General features: G+C 33.3%; 1 protein-coding gene and 1 pseudogene across 1 annotated transcript; one reads left to right on the top strand and one right to left on the bottom strand.

Annotated features, from left to right (window-relative positions):
- Positions 1-7,986: 7,986 nt before the first annotated feature.
- Positions 7,987-9,119, top strand: LOC142641611 (nuclear transcription factor Y subunit B-4 pseudogene; annotated as a pseudogene).
- Positions 9,120-9,560: 441 nt separating this feature from the next.
- On the bottom strand, positions 9,561-17,348 carry LOC142638253 (nicotinamide/nicotinic acid mononucleotide adenylyltransferase). The gene is made up of 9 exons (XM_075812273.1): positions 17,159-17,348; positions 16,926-16,999; positions 12,822-12,907; positions 11,890-11,973; positions 11,611-11,695; positions 11,029-11,108; positions 10,516-10,617; positions 10,052-10,110; positions 9,561-9,955 (listed from the first exon to the last, which is right to left on the bottom strand). The coding sequence occupies exons 1-9, from the start codon at positions 17,233-17,235 to the stop codon at positions 9,853-9,855; spliced, it is 750 nt and encodes a 249-aa protein (XP_075668388.1). The 5' UTR covers positions 17,236-17,348; the 3' UTR covers positions 9,561-9,852.
- Positions 17,349-18,056: the final 708 nt, after the last annotated feature.

Below are 18,056 nucleotides of genomic sequence, written 5' to 3'. Positions count from 1 at the left end.
GCTATGAGCTTGGGCCTTGTCACTCTTAAGACAAAACTTCTAAGATTGAACTTAAAGTATAAGCAAGAGCTTCAAAAGCACATGAAATGTCAATAGCTTCCTATTTTAGTTAATTAATCTATTACAAGTTTATCTGAACATAGAAAATAACAGTTGCTCACTTTAAGGCAATGACAAACAATTTTTCATCAGCGAGCCCATGAATGGTCATGAAATGATATAGGTATTGTTGTAAGTCAACTCATAAATGCACTCTTATCAAGTATTGAAGCCACAACACTAATTAGCAAGGCATCACAAGCATTTCTGTGAACAATACTCAAAATAAGTCACCAATATGACAAAACTTTTAAGAATGAACCAAAGTATAACGGCTTCAAAAGCACATGAAACGAACTTTTCTAGTTTAGTTTATAATTAAAAATATGACAAGTTTATCTCGACACAGACAATAACGGTTGTTCACTTTAATAAAACAACAAATAATATTTCTTCAAAGGGGCAATGAAAGCTCATGAAATGGTGAAGGTGTTGTATACGTTCTTAATAAGTGCGGATGTCACTGCACTTTGATAGGAAGTAAACAAATGGTTATTAAATTATTGTTAAAAATCATGAAAAGAAAAAAGTCATTTACCAATATACTCGTGAAAGTGAGATAAAACCTCATTATCAGGTATCACAAGAATCTTTATACGAGACACATTACTATTCTAATAAATCTTTTAAGAGTGAACTAAAAGTGTAAAAAGTACAAAAACACATGAGATGTCAATAGCTACCCACTTTAGTTAGTGGATTTATGACAAGCTTTTCCAGAACAAAGAAACTAACGATTGTTCTCTAAGAAAACGACAATAAATATTTTCTCAAAAGACCAATGAAAACTCATTTAAAAAAAGGTGTTGTCTTAATTCAACCAATAATGCAATATTGAAACTATTGCTCCTCATAATAAGTTTATAAAATGATTACCAATCATGTTTACGAAATAAAAATAAAATGTGCATGAAAAACAATCAATATACATGTGAAAAAAATAAAAAGGGCTAGTTTGGCTTACCTCCAGTGGTCTTATGCACTGAAGGAGGCATAGGCAAAACAAATGACCATGTGTCAACCCAATGTTCGATGCATAGGAACATTGAATGGAAATTTTACTTAAGGTGAAACAATATACTCATTAAAAAGCATTACAAGTGTTGGGTTAAAGATTGACCCTAACTAATTAATCCAATTATCCAAGTTGATTAATTAGTCAAATTACATACAAATCAAATTATGGCATAATCAAATCACTAAACTAAATTAAATGCAGTGGAAAATAAGTTTGACACTATATATGATATGATCACAATAGAGAAAACTCTTGCAGGCAAAAGTCCCACCAAATGAATGTCTGATTGTCATTCCCGAATAATCCACTAATCAAGAATCAAATAGTTACAAGTACAAAGAATCTTATCCCAACCGGCCTAATCCCAAAGTACCTACCTACAATAGAATCTACTGACCTATACCAGTACTAACCCCAATACTCAATTGGACTTGTTCTTGTAGAAGACTTCTCATTTGCACAAATTTTAGTACGTGACTAACACCACAACAATTGTTGATTGTTGTAGTTTGGCAAATTTCTTCAATCCATGCTTGAAGATCTGAAAGTGACTTGGCACAAAACCCTAAAGTGCACAAAAAGTTGCAACAATGTTTGTTAAGCATGTATTTCTTTTGCGTTTCTTTGTACACCTGATGACAGCTGTTAAATATGTTTTTTATATATTCTGAAGCCCTAGTACACGAATCCCTAAAAAGTTTTGTTATCATGGGCCGAAAGCATGATCTTTGGAATTCAAAATACCCAAAGCTCGATTGATCAAGAGGTGTCGAGAAGGCATCGAGGTTCATTAAATCTCGATAGACCAACCAATATCAAGCAGGTATCAGCATCTGTAGTTTCAGCTTTTCTTGAGCATTCTCGTTTCTTCAATAATACCGCTTGTAAAATTACTTTAAGGTCTTCTTGAACACACTAGACACTAAGACTCAAATACATGTTAAGTGCGTTTTGTTTCAGGATATGCCAATTTGCAAATATGACTCTTACAACAAGAATATCTATGAACTTGAAACTTGTCACTCTTAAGACAGCTTTTAAGATTGAGCTAAAATTATAAGTAAGAGCTTCAAAAGCACATGAAACGTCAATAGCTTACCAATTTAGTCAGTGAACATATGACAAGTTTATCTGGACCTAGAAAATAATAGTTACTCACTTTTTTTTTTTTAATAATACAAGATAGAATTTCTACTATAACCTAATCTAAGTGTTTATGTGTGTGAAGCTTCCTCCTGAAGACTTGAACCTCGGTCTTGCCCCCCACAAACATTTATACTTGTAGAGTGACCACCACACCAAGAGTATGCAGTGGCATAGTTACTCACTTTAAGATAATGACAAACAATATTTCATTGGTGGGCCAATGAATTGTCATGAAGTGATATAGGTATTGTTGTAATTCTACTCACAAATGCACTTTTATTAAGTATTGAAGTCACAACACGTGGATGGCAAGTAAATAAATGATTATTAAGCATATTTATTTTTTTAAAAAGAAAAAAAACCTAAGTTGTTTACTACTGAAAAGGTAAGATAAAAAACTCATTACCATGAAATCACAATAATCTTTATGAATAACACATGAGACATGTCAATGGAAAAATCTTTCAAGATTGAACCAAAAGTACAAGAATTACAATAACACATGAGATGCCAATAGCTTCCCACTTTGGTTAATGAGTTTATACAAGTTTACTTGACACAGAATATAAAAATGTTCACTTAAGATAACGCCGAACATTATTTCCTTATAACCCCAAATAGCATAATTTATATTACCATCTTTTACACATACAAGCTCTCATAATGGGCTATTTTTGAGTACAAAAAGAAAGCCATAAGTTAAAAACTTCAAATGCAGCCCTCTCCCAAAAAGAAAGGAAATATTTCTAAAATTATGAGGAAAATGTTCCATTATTTTCATGAATAACTCAAAATAGAGAATGACAAAGATCAATATCATAACTTGTGGTCCAAGATGTTGTGAAAGTCACCATGCTAATATTAAATAAACCAATAATCATTTTGCTAAGTCAAAAAAAAAAAAAAACCATTTGACCACATTTAAGAATAGCCAAATAGTCTCAAATTTTTTTTTTAAATATTTCCTCTAAGAAAAGTGTAGTAATAAATCATTTGTGCACACTTCTCATTTTACCTCATTAATTGAGTATTAAGTAAAATTAACACTCCTCTTTATGGCTAGATGTGTCATTAAACAAGAAGCATTGATTAACAAGAGCATTTAGCCACAAATGGCCTCGTAATCAAGCCAAGGCTATTGAAGTCTTACACATGGGGTTATTGATTGGCCACCTGTTACAGCCGGTAAAGGCAACCCCATCAGCCAATCACAGGGGCTATCACTACCGGCATTACTAGGTACCTCGTTGAAAACGCCGGTTTTGACACTTGGACTCCACCATAAGGAGCGAGGTCTATAAATTATGAGTCCCATTGCACTGGTCTTACTGCCCATTCAAAAGACAAAGCTTTAGAAAAAAGAAATATATATATATATATATATATATATATATATATATATATATATATATAATACTGTCAAAAAGTCTAGAGAGAGAGAGAGAGAGAAAGAAGAGAAACTATGGAACGTGGAGCTGAGTTCCCTCACTTTGGCAACAGACATGCAAAATCAAGTTCTGGTAAAGTATAAAATATATAATGACTTTTTTTTTGTTGATTTTAATTTCTTTCTTTTGTTTAATTATGTGTGTGTTTTGCATTTTTACATTGCTTGATCAAAGAAATTTATAGGCCTTATTTTATTTTATTTTATTTCGTATTTTTTATATATTGCATGCATGTGTTATATCTATTTCTTTTTTATTTGTTTACAATAAGTGGGACAGAATGATTCAAACCCAGATTTTCTTTTTGAGAGACCAGATAATACCACTGAGATACAAGACTTTCAATTGTTGAACTCTCTCTCTCTCTCTCTCTCTCTCTCTCTATATATATATATATATTGTTCTGGCCTTTAATTAAGATTTCCACAATATTTGTTATTGATAAAGTACTGGTTCTTTTTGCCCATAACCCTGTAGTTCATCTGATTTTTTTTTTTTTTTTTTTTGTTTCCAATGGAGACGTTTAAGTTCAAATCTCTTCTTCCCTAATAATTGATTATATATACATAATTTTTCTTTTTAGAACCATACAAGTTGGCCTCCTCTTCATAGAGAGAGAGGGAGTGAAAGTCAGCAAATAGGCTTGATGTCCTTAAAGCTTCTTTAGTTACAATCTCTTCTTGATATCCTTTGCAAGGTTCCAACCTTGGCTATACTCTTTAGAGAGAGGCAATGCCGATTAATCCCAAAGACCTTTTTTTTTTTTTTCTCTCTATTTTTCTTGATAATAAAGGATGTATATATTATATATGTAAGGGTATTATTAAAAAAAAATTTTATCAGAAAATTTAACATTGTTTTCTAGCTGATTTTCAGGGTTGGGGGGGTCGAAAAATAAAAGAAAGATATAGTCCATTTTTGCAACCTTTTTCTACTGTAACGCTTGCTCAAAAGGGTCTCTCTTTTAAGTCTTCCTTTGTTTACCATTGTTTGAGTCTCTTTCCATGAAAATGCGATGAACCAGTTTTGTGTTTATTCTATTTATCCTTTTGAAAATATTTTAATGACGTGTCACACATGCAGGACTCTTGGGGCTCAGGGCCTACAATCTATATAAGTGGGTCCATTCTGTTTAGTTACTGGATAATAAGAGTGATTATAAACCCCATTTGTACCATTTTATATATTCTTAAAGAAAATTTCTTTAAAAATAAACTACTTATGTGTTTTTGTTTTCTGTTCTAGGCATATAAACAAACTTAATTGAATGTAGGCATTGAAAATGTGTGATATTTTCTACATTTTACCAAAATAATAAAAGAAAAAAGATTCTTTCTCCATTACCTTTTTCGTGAAAAGAAAAAAGGACATTGATTATACCCAAATGAGTTTTTTTGTTTTTTTATATACTTTTATTTTAATGAGAAGGACGAATTTAAATTCTAAGCGTTTTTGTTGGAAAGATGACGAGATACCAAATTAGGTTAATATTACCAAACTAGGCTAGCCAAGTCCCTAGAACAGGAGACAATTGACATGGAAGAGATGGAGAGACTCAAGTTTGGCCTTAGCTAATTAAGATTTCCTAGTAGAGTAGTACTCATTATTAGTATATTAGAGATTATTAAATTCGTTATAGAGTATATATACAAGAAATTATTAGATCTGCTAAGTTATGATATTTTACTAGAATAATACTTCATAATAATATTTACAAGAAATAATTAGATCCATTATTTAGTACATACTAGGAATTATTAGATTTGTTAAATTGATTTCTGTCTTTTTCATAATGGTAGATAATGATATAGGTTCGACTCATAAGCCATGTAGATGCTTAACCATGTGTCACAGACTCATAGATACTGATATTCCCTATTTTGATTCATTTAATAATTCAAATAAAATGTTATAAATTTAAAAATAATAACGTGACGAAATTTATATTATTAGATATAAGAAATTAAATCTTAAGGGATCATTTTGTGAGCTAGGGATTGACTAAACCCGACCCGGTTGACCCGCCAAACCTAATATTTTCTTAACATAGTTTGAGTCCAAGAATATTCTTTTCAAAAAATAATAAAATAAAAGTTATAGTCCAATCATAGAATCTGAACAGTGGTTTTGTGGAACCCACCTGGAGTGGCACTTGGGTCATGCAAGCGCGTGAGGTGTCGGGTTTTTTTGGTTCCAGGTGGGATTTTTGTCTGGTTCATCGTGTTGGTTATAGAAACATACAAATTTGAGTGATGGAGATGCTTCTTTTATAAATTGCTTTAGACCTTTTTCATTCGGAAAAAAAAAAATGTAGTACCACAAATTATTTGTTACATAATTTATTTGTTATGACTGTGATGCGGTAGAGTGTGATCGGTGAAAAAAAAATAGTCTATTTGTAAATAATAAACACTATTTACAATCTACTATATCAGAGTTGTGATAAAAAATCATGGAATAGTTTGTGATTTCATAACCACTTTTTTCATTCTTAGTCTAATATCTAGTATTAAGGTAACCAAAGTTACTAGGCTCATTCAAGGTTTGGTCGGTGGCGTGTGACATGTGTTTATCATACTCACTTTTAGATATAAGTTAGCCACATGTCCCTACTTTTTGAAACAATCTTTTCTTCTTCTTCTTCTTTTTCTTCTTCTTTTTTTATTATTTTTTTTATGAGTAAATAATAAACACCACTCACAATCTACCATATCAGAGTTATGGTAAAAAGTTATGGAATAATTTGTGAACCACTATTTTCATTCTTAGTCTAATATCTAGTATTAAGTAACCAGGGCTACTAGGCTCATTCAAGGCTTGGTCAGTGGCGCGTGACATGTGGCTACCACACTCACTTTTAATATAAGTTAGCCACATTCCCCACTTCTTGACACAATCTTTTTTTTGTTTTTGTTTTTTCATGTGTAAATGATAAACATCACTCATAATCTACCACATTAAAATTGTGGTAAAAAGTTATAGAATAGTTTGTAGTCTTAGAACCACTCTTTGCGTTTTTAGTCTAATATTTAGTATTAAGGTAACCAGAGCTATTGGGCTTATTCAAGGCTCGGTTGGTGACGCATGACCTATGGCTATCACACTCACTTTTAGAGGGCGTTTGGATTCACGTCCAGCCCACGTCCACGTTTTGGAGACTTTTTTTTTTTTTTTTTTTTTTTAAAGCAGCCGCACATATTGACTTTTAGCTATGAACAGTACACAAAATTACTGTTCATGGGTCCCACAAATTTCACTTTTCATCAACTTTTTCATTAAAAATGGGTCCCACAATACTATTCACACATTTAAAAATTATTTTGCTACAGTGTTTTCAGTTTTCAGTTTTCAGTTTCAGCAAAATAAGTTCTATCCAAACAGACCCTTAATATAAGTTATCCACATGCCCCCACTTCTTGACACAATCTTCTTCTTCTCTCTCTCTCTTCTTCTTCTTCTTCTTTTTTTTTTTTTTTCTTTCGGTTTTGGACTTCTTATAGGCTAAGGTAGTTTTCCTTTCTTTTTCCTGCGTTTTTCTTTTTTTGGTCTTTGAGTTGAAGACTTCAAGGACTAAATTTTTATTTATTTTTCCTTTTGAGAAAAAGACCGATCAATATGTGCTTTCTACTTATGTGTTTAGCGGTTGTAAGAACTACTAATTCTTATACTGTCTTATTGTTGTTATTGTGTGTCCCAAAATGGATGTTCTTGGTTTTAGATGTGTTTTAAGTTTGGACGCCAATATAATTGACATAGACAGGAAAAAAAAATGTTTATTCATACGTCTCTTTATCTCCGGTAAAATTATTCAAATGCACTTGGTATACAAGATCTTTTTTTCATTAAAAGATGGGTCTTATAGATCGGCCTCGCATATAGGACCCGCATATATGTGAAAAATTGTGGACACCAAGTATTTATAGAATAATTCTTAATTCCACTTTTAATTTTAAATTAAAATTATAGATAGATTAATATAGATAGACATAACAATTGAATGTGATATTAATCACCTAATATGAGATATGGGGAAATTATTCGGTACACCTTGTGTATCACATATTTCTCTCATACAAAGGTGAATTTCATGTGCGAGATCTACATATAAGATTCATTTTAATGCAAGAGAATAGTATAATTAATTATGTGTACTAAATAATTTCATTAAAAATTGATAAATAGTTAAATACAAGAGTTTGTACAAGTAACACTATCATTGTAAATATGTATATTTATATTGTTATTATTATCATTATTATTACATCTTTTTGAGGTTTTCATGAGTGTACAATGTTGTGTTTGTTTCATTTCAGCTCCGAGGCTAGTATTGCCTGTCAACCCAAACAGCAACATACCCAACTTCATCACCAACATCAACACAAACAATGCCAATGCCAATGCTAATCTCAATGTCAATGCCAACACTAGCAGTGGAAATCAACGTGCCCACCCATGCATTATACGTGAACAAGACCAGTACATGCCTATAGCCAACGTGATACGCATCATGCGCCGCATACTCCCATCCCATGCAAAGATATCGGACGATGCCAAGGAGACCATCCAAGAATGTGTGTCCGAATACATCAGCTTCATCACCGGTGAGGCCAACGAGCGTTGCCAGCGTGAGCAGCGCAAGACTGTGACCGCGGAGGACGTGCTTTGGGCAATGGGGAAGCTGGGATTTGATGACTATGTTGAGCCACTCACTGTGTACCTCAACCGCTACCGTGAGGCAGAGAATGAGCGCAACAATCTGCGAGTTGATCAGCTGCCTTATGTTGGTTTTAAGCGTAGCATGGATTATGGGCCTGTTGGTGTGCCGCCAGGCCCACCGCCTTACGGGCCGGGCTTTCCGATGGCCCATCACCCGGGTATGTTTGATGCTTCTGCAATGGGTGGTGGGTCTTCTTCTTCTGCCGGTGCTCAGAACAGTGGTCTGCCTAGCTTTGATCCTTATGCTCAGTTCAAATGAATAGGTAGTGATAGTAATTCTGGAGTGGCAATTCTCAATAAGAACTTAATATTTATATACTGTTATAGTTAAAGGTTTTGTCTGAGATGGGTTTGTTGAGAGAGATTATTAGTCCTTTTGATTTTCAATTACAACGGATTTCTAGTTCCTATAAATGTTTATTGAGTCCTTGATGAACATTTTTAGTTGTCTGAGTCAAATTTTTGGGCCTGCATTATTAAACCATTGTTTACTCTTCACATAAAGATGAATTATAGTCATTGGTTCAATGGCTCAGAGATAGTTAATCCTTCATCTTGGGATCAATCTCTTTGAGCTGAAAGACAATTAAAAGGTTCTTTGTTAGTGATGCTTTAGCCTATAGCCATTGTGTTAATCATATGTAAATTCTGGATGTTTTTAAGAAAGCTTGAGATTAGAAATTATTCAATACAATGTGAGAACAGCCATGTGGTCTTCCCAATCAATGAAAAGAAACCATCCATTAAACAACTGCTAATTTTATAGAGTTTACAGTCACTAAAATCCACCATAGTTGCTTCAAAAGAAATCCATAATAGTTTAATTGTATTGATTGGGAGGATCATATTCCATCATATCAAATAATTTCTTGAATGGGATGCCCTCAATAAGCTTGTAACACTAGTCAAGTCCAGTTAGCTTGCACGGAATTGTAGTAAAAAACTTATGACCAAAAAATTCAGAAAGTGGACTTTCAAATTCAAACACATTTATTGCATGCATTCAAACAAGACTTTTTTACTCGAAAGATACCATGTGCTATGAACACAGTTTATATTGGTTGTTTAGAGAAAACCAAGGCCTCCAATTTAATGGACTAGACCACTTCAAGAAAGTTCAGACGTACAGCCTATTATTTCAAAATTCATGACTATTTTTATTGATTGTCAACATTTGAATTTATACAAACTTCCAAATAGATAAAAATAAATAATAAAAAATACCTATTATCTATCAATAAAACTAGTCTTAATCCTAAATTCCTAATCCAAAATAATTTATTTGAATATATAATACATATCTATATCATTAGTTATCCAGTATTAATTAAAATAAATTAGGCACATGGCACTATATAACCTATGCTATGGTTATTACAAATGATGATCAATTATGTACGGTATAATATGATGATGAAGAGATCATCACTTATCATCTGAGTTCAGGTACAAATGCTGTTCTCTTATATAATCAATCACTTCATCTGCGGTCACATATTTTATCGACAACCCTCTTGAAATGCAGTCCCTGAGATACATATAAATTTAATTTTTTTTTATCAAAAAACCTTCAGTGTTAAATTCATCTTTATATTGGCAATAAACAAATATGCTTTACTTTTACCTTACTCTTGTTGAGCTGATTTGGTTTGGTATAAGCTCATCCACAACTTTAATATTATCCTGAAAAATTCAATATTAGAGTTGTAACGTTTAGGGTAGACCAGCAAGCAAAGGATTGTAAAGCAGCCATAAATTAAAACAATTGAGACAAAGGATTCAAATCTGAAGGCATGAGAAAATTTGGACCACTTTTATGATCTATTTGGATTGAGGGAGAAGGAGGGGGAGTAGAGTAGAGTAGATTTAGTACAAAATTAGCTTATTTTTAGCTAACTCCCCTCCACTCCCCCTCCTTCCCCCCTCCATCCAAACAGGCCATTAACCTTTTCAGATGATTTCCAGAATTTGGTCAATTGCAAAAATGCGGATAATCAATATGCAAACAATGACCGACATGATATATATTGCACTTCAAAGTTGAAAAAACATCAAGGAACATGGGAACAATTCAAATATTCTGGTTACCCTGTATTCATTCAAAATTTCATCATCAGAGATAATTTTCTCAACATCTTGTCCTTCTCTGCGAATGCAAACCACACCATAATCTCTGCATATGGTCCTGACCTGGAGAACAATAACAAGATTTATAGAACATTATAATCCAAGGCAACTAATTATAGATCAATTCAAAAAGGTTTGATCCATATCCCATAAAGACTTCATATCTGCATACCGAGGAAATTCAACATCTGATTAACTTTACAATATGCATTTCAGCTCAAGTATATGCTCCTGATATTAAGAAACATTTAAATAAATCTTTCTACATGAACTTACACACTACCTTTTTATGAAACTGGCATTTTTACACTTGCATGAACTAAAGAACTAAATATATCCAAATTTCACGATCATGTCATTGTCTTCTATAGCAAATGAGAATTAAATGACAGTAGTATCCCCATATCAAGGACACTATTTATCTTATTATAAGCACCTAATTCGTATGAACCAATATGTGTTGAGAGTACATACTTGGTCTGGAATCCACGCTCCAGGAATGCCAAAAGAATGGAGCAGATCAGAACCGCAGACAAGCATAACCTTAAGGGATTCTAGAATCAGGAGAAAAGCAAGTTAATGTTATTCTGCCTAAACCAACAATGAAAACACATAAATATGACCCAGGTTAGAAAAGAAATTCATTAAACATAATAAATCAAGGTCATTAATACAAATATATAGTCAAAATTAGTAACACAAACTAATATATTTGCAATCTAAGGACTAAGGGTGATAGTAAGCTGCCCACCAGGGGTAGAATTTCCCCTCTCCTTCCCCAGATTCTTTCACTCCCATTGGTTGAACCCAACCGCGAAGGCCTCCCTTTTAAAGGGTGTTTTCAACAACCATACAAATCCAAATATAAAATGACAAAGCATTCCTGACCCAATCTCCTAAAATGAAAGCCATCCAAATTTTATTTGTGAATGTGCATGAGTGCTCATCTGTATATGTGTTTATATGCAGAAGAAAAAGATTCAAGATAATGTAATCACAGTTATTTAGTCTAGTCATTCAAAAGCAAATAAAAGATACCATTTTGTCTAAACATACCTCTGGGTACCTCCCCACTCTCGCATAAAATACTCTTAACTCTGGATAAAGCAGTTAAAGAGCGTTGGAAGGTACTTTGTCTTGCCTGTAACAAGAGTTTAGAGCTTCGACAATTAAATTTCAAACTATGCAAAACATGATGAGATAAGACCATAGTAAAATTTTACACTTGAAGATGAGAACACATTTATATCAAAATGAAACAAAGTACTATTCAAGCAAGCATCAGCTCTAAATTGCAAAAAAAAAAAAAAGAACTTGAGAGAGGGAGTAATTTACCTCCCATGGGTCAACCATTACAAATTCAGAACTTTTGCTCGCCAGATGACACATCTGTAGACGATGTTCAGCAGATAAAAGGCCCTGCGAAAATACTCTAGTTACTGCTTTGTTACACTATATTGATATTTAGTCACTGAAAAATAGGGGGTATATCAATTTATGAAGGCAGGATGGTGATAACTAAAACATAGAATAACTTAATAGAAACAAATTCAATCAAGTAACCCATGAGTGATGATATGAGATATCTATCAATCATGACAAATGATAATAGTATCAACATTTTCTGCTGTGCAGGAAAAAAAAGTCCCTACAAGGCAGCACTCAAATGGATAAGGTTACACATAAGTACTCCAATTAAATTGGAAAGTGCCTCTCAATGTTTGTGTTTGGATATATGTGTGTGTGTAGTAGTTTTAATTTCTCTATCCCAGCACATAGTGTGCATTGGGAAACCCCACCCCAGTGGGTTGGGGGGAGTAAGGGTTGTTAGATAGTTACAAATTCAGGCATAGAAATTGATGAGAAGTCCTGGATAAATTGAGGTTTATAACTCACTTCCTAAACCATTTGCTTTAGGGTCCGTTTGGATAGAACTTATTGCTGAAAACTGAAAACACTGTAGCAAAATAATTTTTAAATGTGTGAATAGTGTTGCGGGACCCATTTTTAATAAAAAATTGCTAAAAAAGTACATGAACAGTGCAAGTACAGTACGCGCACAGTGCATTTGTCCCCCACCGCAGCAGCAAACGAAGAAAAAAAAAAAAAAAGCAAAACGCAAAAAAGTAAACGCAGAAAAAATAATCTCTATCCAAACCCTCTCTTAATGTTTTAAGAAATGTGTAAAAAGTGAAAGACATCCATTTGCTGACAAAAGCTACTCTACAAATTAGATTTCTATCAATATGATACAAGCAACTACATACCCTTTTCTTGTATGCATCATTAACGGGTGACATATAACCTCCAATAACACAATAGCCTTCTGCATTCAGCGCATCTCTTGCCAGCTCTAAGAACAATATTGGAAGTAATCAAATCAACATTATACCTATGAAAACTAAATATTGCATTCCATCAAATTCATATATACATTTAAATAGAACAGCAAATACTTTCCACAAATTTCACCATTCATGAACACGAATTTTAAAATGAGATCTTTCTGTATGAAACTAGTCAGAATTCAGGTTAAAAATGATATCCAAGAAGGGTTCATTTACAATAAATGGAGAAAGATATCATCTTGCTGAGGTACCACAGTTAAAATGAAAGAGGAAAGTAAATTTTACTTGTTTTGAGAACAAATTTTCAACAACAAGCACCTTCATTAGCCAACCCAAGACAACAAGTGATAGCAATCTCAGCATGTGAGTTTTCAGAAGAAGGAATGGCCACCATATACTTCAATCTATTTACGCAAATACAATTTCATTGAAGACAGTGTGAGGTGTACAACTTTATTATAGTGTTTCTCATTTCATACATATAAAATAATATCTGGCACTTCAAAAAACAAATAGATCTACTAAATTATTATCTGATTATACACTCTTGCAATGCTCAAACAATGACTTAGCAGGTAATGCTGCTAGTAATTATGATGAGTTAAGTTCAGAACTTAGTACATCCGATATAGATTTTATTTATCTAACTGCCATGAACCCATCAAAATCAACAAGGTCTAAATACTAACAAATACTATAAATCTAAACATGATTACATAAATAAGTTGATAGTATTGGTAACATGCAGTGCAACATACATCATCAAGTCTATTTCACAAGCAAAGTATCGCAGCTACAATTTTCATTACCAGTATGTATGTATTATTATTTTTTTATATAAGTAGGAAAAACTGTATTAAGAGAAGACTACTTCATTAAAGAAATGAAGTAGGCATAAATATGTATGTATTATTATAACAATTAGTAACAGAGTTCTACATTTAAGTTGCAATTATATATTTAGTAATCAGAGTTTTGTTCTTTCTGAGGGGGCATCAATTTTTTCCATTTCAATGGCTGTTATTCAACAATTGGCTCAACATCTTGTCAGCTGTAACTTAGAACTACATTCACAAATTAGCCAATAGCCAATGAGCCTAGCACAAATGGCATCTCTTCCTCCCACAAAATGGGTGAAGTACTAGTAAGGCTGAACAGTGCCCAATATAATAAAACAATTCTTATACAAACAAATAGTAAGACATCTTTAAAGGATCACTCTTTTTGATTGGTCCAAAGCTTGGGGTTTAACACAATGTTCTTCCATTTTTGAGTTCCTAGCTTCTCTTAGATCTTTCACTTAATATTCCTGTACTTTGTTGATCCTTTGTGTTTTATCATTGTGAACATAAAGTTTTTGTTTATATAATATTAATAGAACAGCTCTGCTACCTATCAAAAAACAATCTTTGATGGATTACCAATTAATGAGAACAGAATCAGGGTCATCAAGGAAATTTGATGAGTAAATATGAAAAACATCCAACCAATTGAATCTACCAAAAAGAGACTGCAGTTTTTTTGTTTCCAAAACCCAACTTATTAATAACATTAACTTGAGGACCAATTTCTGAAGTAGGCTTTAAAAAAAAAAAAATTCCTGAAGTAGGCTTGAACAGCCATAATAGTCCCAAATATGTTAAGACCCTGCCCTGCCTACTTACAAGAATTATGCAGTGGCTTATCAAGATATGCATTTAAAAGAGTTATGCTATGCAGTGGCTTATCAAGATATGCAGTGGCTTATCAAGATATGCAGTGAACTATGTAATTAGCAACTAAGCAGCTATCTCACTCAGTATAGTAGCAGTGAAGAGCTCAACTAATCAGTTAGAGTAGTCTATCAAGTAGCTGGAAGCAGCAGACAGTAGAGTCTAGAGACTGCAGCAGTAAAGCCTAGGCAGTAACAGCAAGCATGCCAGTGCAGCACTGGTTATGTTTGTTGGTAGTTAATCTTGTGGCCTTGATATACTAGTCTATTGGTTGTAACTCTCTTGTATAGTTGTCTAAGTAATGCTAGTTAGAACCCACGTGCTTAATAGCATTTACCATGTGATCGATTAGGCTAGCTGTTAGCAGATTAGTTATCTAGTTAGGGAATTCCTGAGCTTGTACATATTAAGGCAAGCCTAAATAGCTGCCTGCCACTGCTGTAAGGATCATAACAGTAGAGTATAAGCAAGTTCCCTCTTTTCTCTAATTCTCTCTATCTCTCTCTAAATCTTTCTTGTCCTTGGAGGCCCAACCCTCAAAGCAGCTATCCTTTTAGAGCTCACTTTGCCACTAGAATTAGGTTCTTATCAAAATACTAAGCACATTTTAGTTTGAAATAAATTGTTGTTGGGCACACTAGTCCATACTAAAGTTTAACCTAAAATAGTTTATTCATTAAGTTTCCTAAATGAAGCCAGCCATCAGAGCACAACAACTGATGCCATAACCCTGTCACTACCAACATCAACAAACCCATCCCCCCGCCATCCATGGCATACCATCTGAACTCCTCTTCACTTCTATACCATCACTCCTTACACCTTACTGCAAGCAGCCCCACGTAACCTGCAGATAGGTAAGAATTCACAAGAACCATGTCTGAATCAACAAACAAGGAACCAAAATCCAATCCCTTTATGCTTCTACAAAACATGATTTAGCCTACAATAATAATCCATAAGCAAGTCCAAATACATGACGCCTATCATGTACAAATTCATATCAACCACCACCAGACAATGCTCCATGTGCCATGGTACCATCACTGCTCAGACGACCAGCTTTTGGCTTCTCTTAGTGGCACTCTGTTTGATTGGTCTAGGGCTTGGGGACTCACCTCTAGTGAATCTCTCCCTACGTTTCTTAGTTCTCTTATGTGTTCTTAGTTTTTTCTCCTCTTTTTTCTTTTTCTTTTTCTCTTCCCTGTGTACTTATCTCTCTGCCTTTTGTCTTTTGCATAAAGTAGTGTTTTTTTGAATGCACATATTTTTACCTATCAAAAAAAAATTATAAGGAAAGTTGATACACCATCAATCCATAGAGATATGACAAGACTACACTCACTGCCTCCACTACTAGCACGGCTAATGAGCACAAGCACCAAGTCACGTATGCCCATCCACAACCATATACAGCAACCTACCACTTATGAAATTATTCACCTCTCTCTCTATCAAATGTTGCAAATAAGACTTTGGAGAAGTTCTACAAAATTCTAAATGGCATACAAAACATAAACAAATCCTAGGATATTCCAAGTGCTAACAAAAGAAGTAAAGTCATAGGGACAATGGTACATCACTACCACACAATAAATCCCCAGAAATCAATAAGAGTATCTAAATCTTTAACACTTCTATTTTTCTTTTTATTGGAGAGTTACACATGTACCCAATGTTTTTTAACCCAAGAAACCTTAAACACATGTACTTGATTTAGTTCCTCACTTGACAAATAACATAGCCAAATAGGTAAAAAAATATATTAAAGCTAAAGTCTTTAATTATAACCCAATTAGCACTCTTGAGTTAGATCATCAAAAACCCCACCACACCCATCATCACCCATGTCCCTAAAACCATAGCCATTCAAGTAAAAAGAAGAATTGGGTTCCATTGACTCAATTGGTAAAGTCTCGTCATTGAATAGGGGACTGGAATCGAATCCTCTCTTCACCAAAAAGACATCCATTGATGTTTTGGTTTGATGATAAAAGGCAACTACCATAGAGCCAACGACATAAAATTAAGGGTGAGTTTGCCATGATTTAAAGCAATAACCATAGAGTCAACCACATAATTTTAAGGATGAGTTTGTCCACCATCAACTTTTTCATTTAACTTTTTAGCCTATTTGCTTACATACAGCATTTTAGCCTCACTTTATCTAAGCACAACTATACTTCAAACAACTTTCAGCAAAAAACAGCGTCTAAACAGATATAAAACCCTCAATTATCTACAGAAAAACAACAAAAACAAAAAGTAAAAACATGAAAAAACAAAATCAGAAACTCACACCCCAACTTACCAAACATGCGTAAATGCATATAAGTCGGAGGATTGAAGCTTCCATTCGCTACTAAAACCACATACACCTTCTCCCTAGTTTAGAACAAAGCAAAGTTACCACATTTTTAATTAAAAAAAAGGTCTAATATGTAATAAAAAAAATGCAAAAAATTGGTTTTTGAAAATCCAGACGTGTAAAGAAATGTTAAAGGGCATCTGGGTATCCCTTAGAAATGAGTATATGATACTTACTTGGGTGTAGCTCCAGCCGAATCTTCATTATCAATCAATCCAAAGGATAATTTAGAGAAAGGTAATGGGGTATCCATGGCACCTAGAAAATCAAATTCAAAAGAGAAAAAAAGTTTACAAGTGGTTTTTGTAAATAGAGAGAGCTTAGCTTTATAGACGATGGGATTTGAAGTGAGAGAAGGAGAGAGAATTTGCTTTTGCGGGTAAACAACGCGGTTTGAGTGTGAGACAATGGGTCCGTCCGAGACGGAGAGATGTTGTTCAAATGGTCCATTCAAAGCTAGACACGTCAAAGGCAAAAAAAAAAAAAAAAAAAAAGTAAGAACCACGTCAACAACTTACTTGTTTGTATTTTTTGAAAATATGAGTAGGTAAAAAAAGTGTATAAAAAAGTATATAATGTCATTTAAAAATTAAAAATATGTGTTTAAATACATGTACTAAACAGCCTAAATGTAATGTTGTTTGTATTTTTTGAAAATATGTATAGGTGAAAAAGTGGATAAAAATGCGTGTAATGTTATTTAAAAACTGAAAACATGCGTATAAACACATATACCAAACGGCCCTAGACACTGATTTTGCTCAATTCTATGTCTTATCTACAATCGGCGATTTTTATATTAAGAAAGTTAGGTTGAAGTTGAACTAGTTTGTTAATTGTTATACCTTTTAGAATGAGAAAGACAACGATTGATTGGTACAAGATTTCAGAACTTAAAAATTGATACGACACGAATTTAACATGTGAACACAAATTATCACTCTTATTTATTATGGATGTGTTTGGTAGAGTAGGTTGAGTTATGTTATTTGGGTGTTTTTAATATACGTATGGGTGAAAAAGTATAAAAATGTATGTAATATTATTTAAAATGTGAGTTATTGTGTTAAAATT

Source organism: Castanea sativa, chromosome 6 (genome assembly GCF_040712315.1).
Source record: "Castanea sativa cultivar Marrone di Chiusa Pesio chromosome 6, ASM4071231v1".
Classification (NCBI taxonomy): Eukaryota; Viridiplantae; Streptophyta; class Magnoliopsida; order Fagales; family Fagaceae; genus Castanea; species Castanea sativa.
The sequence above is the reverse complement of the archived record's forward strand: the minus strand, read 5'-3'. Positions and strand labels throughout refer to the sequence as shown.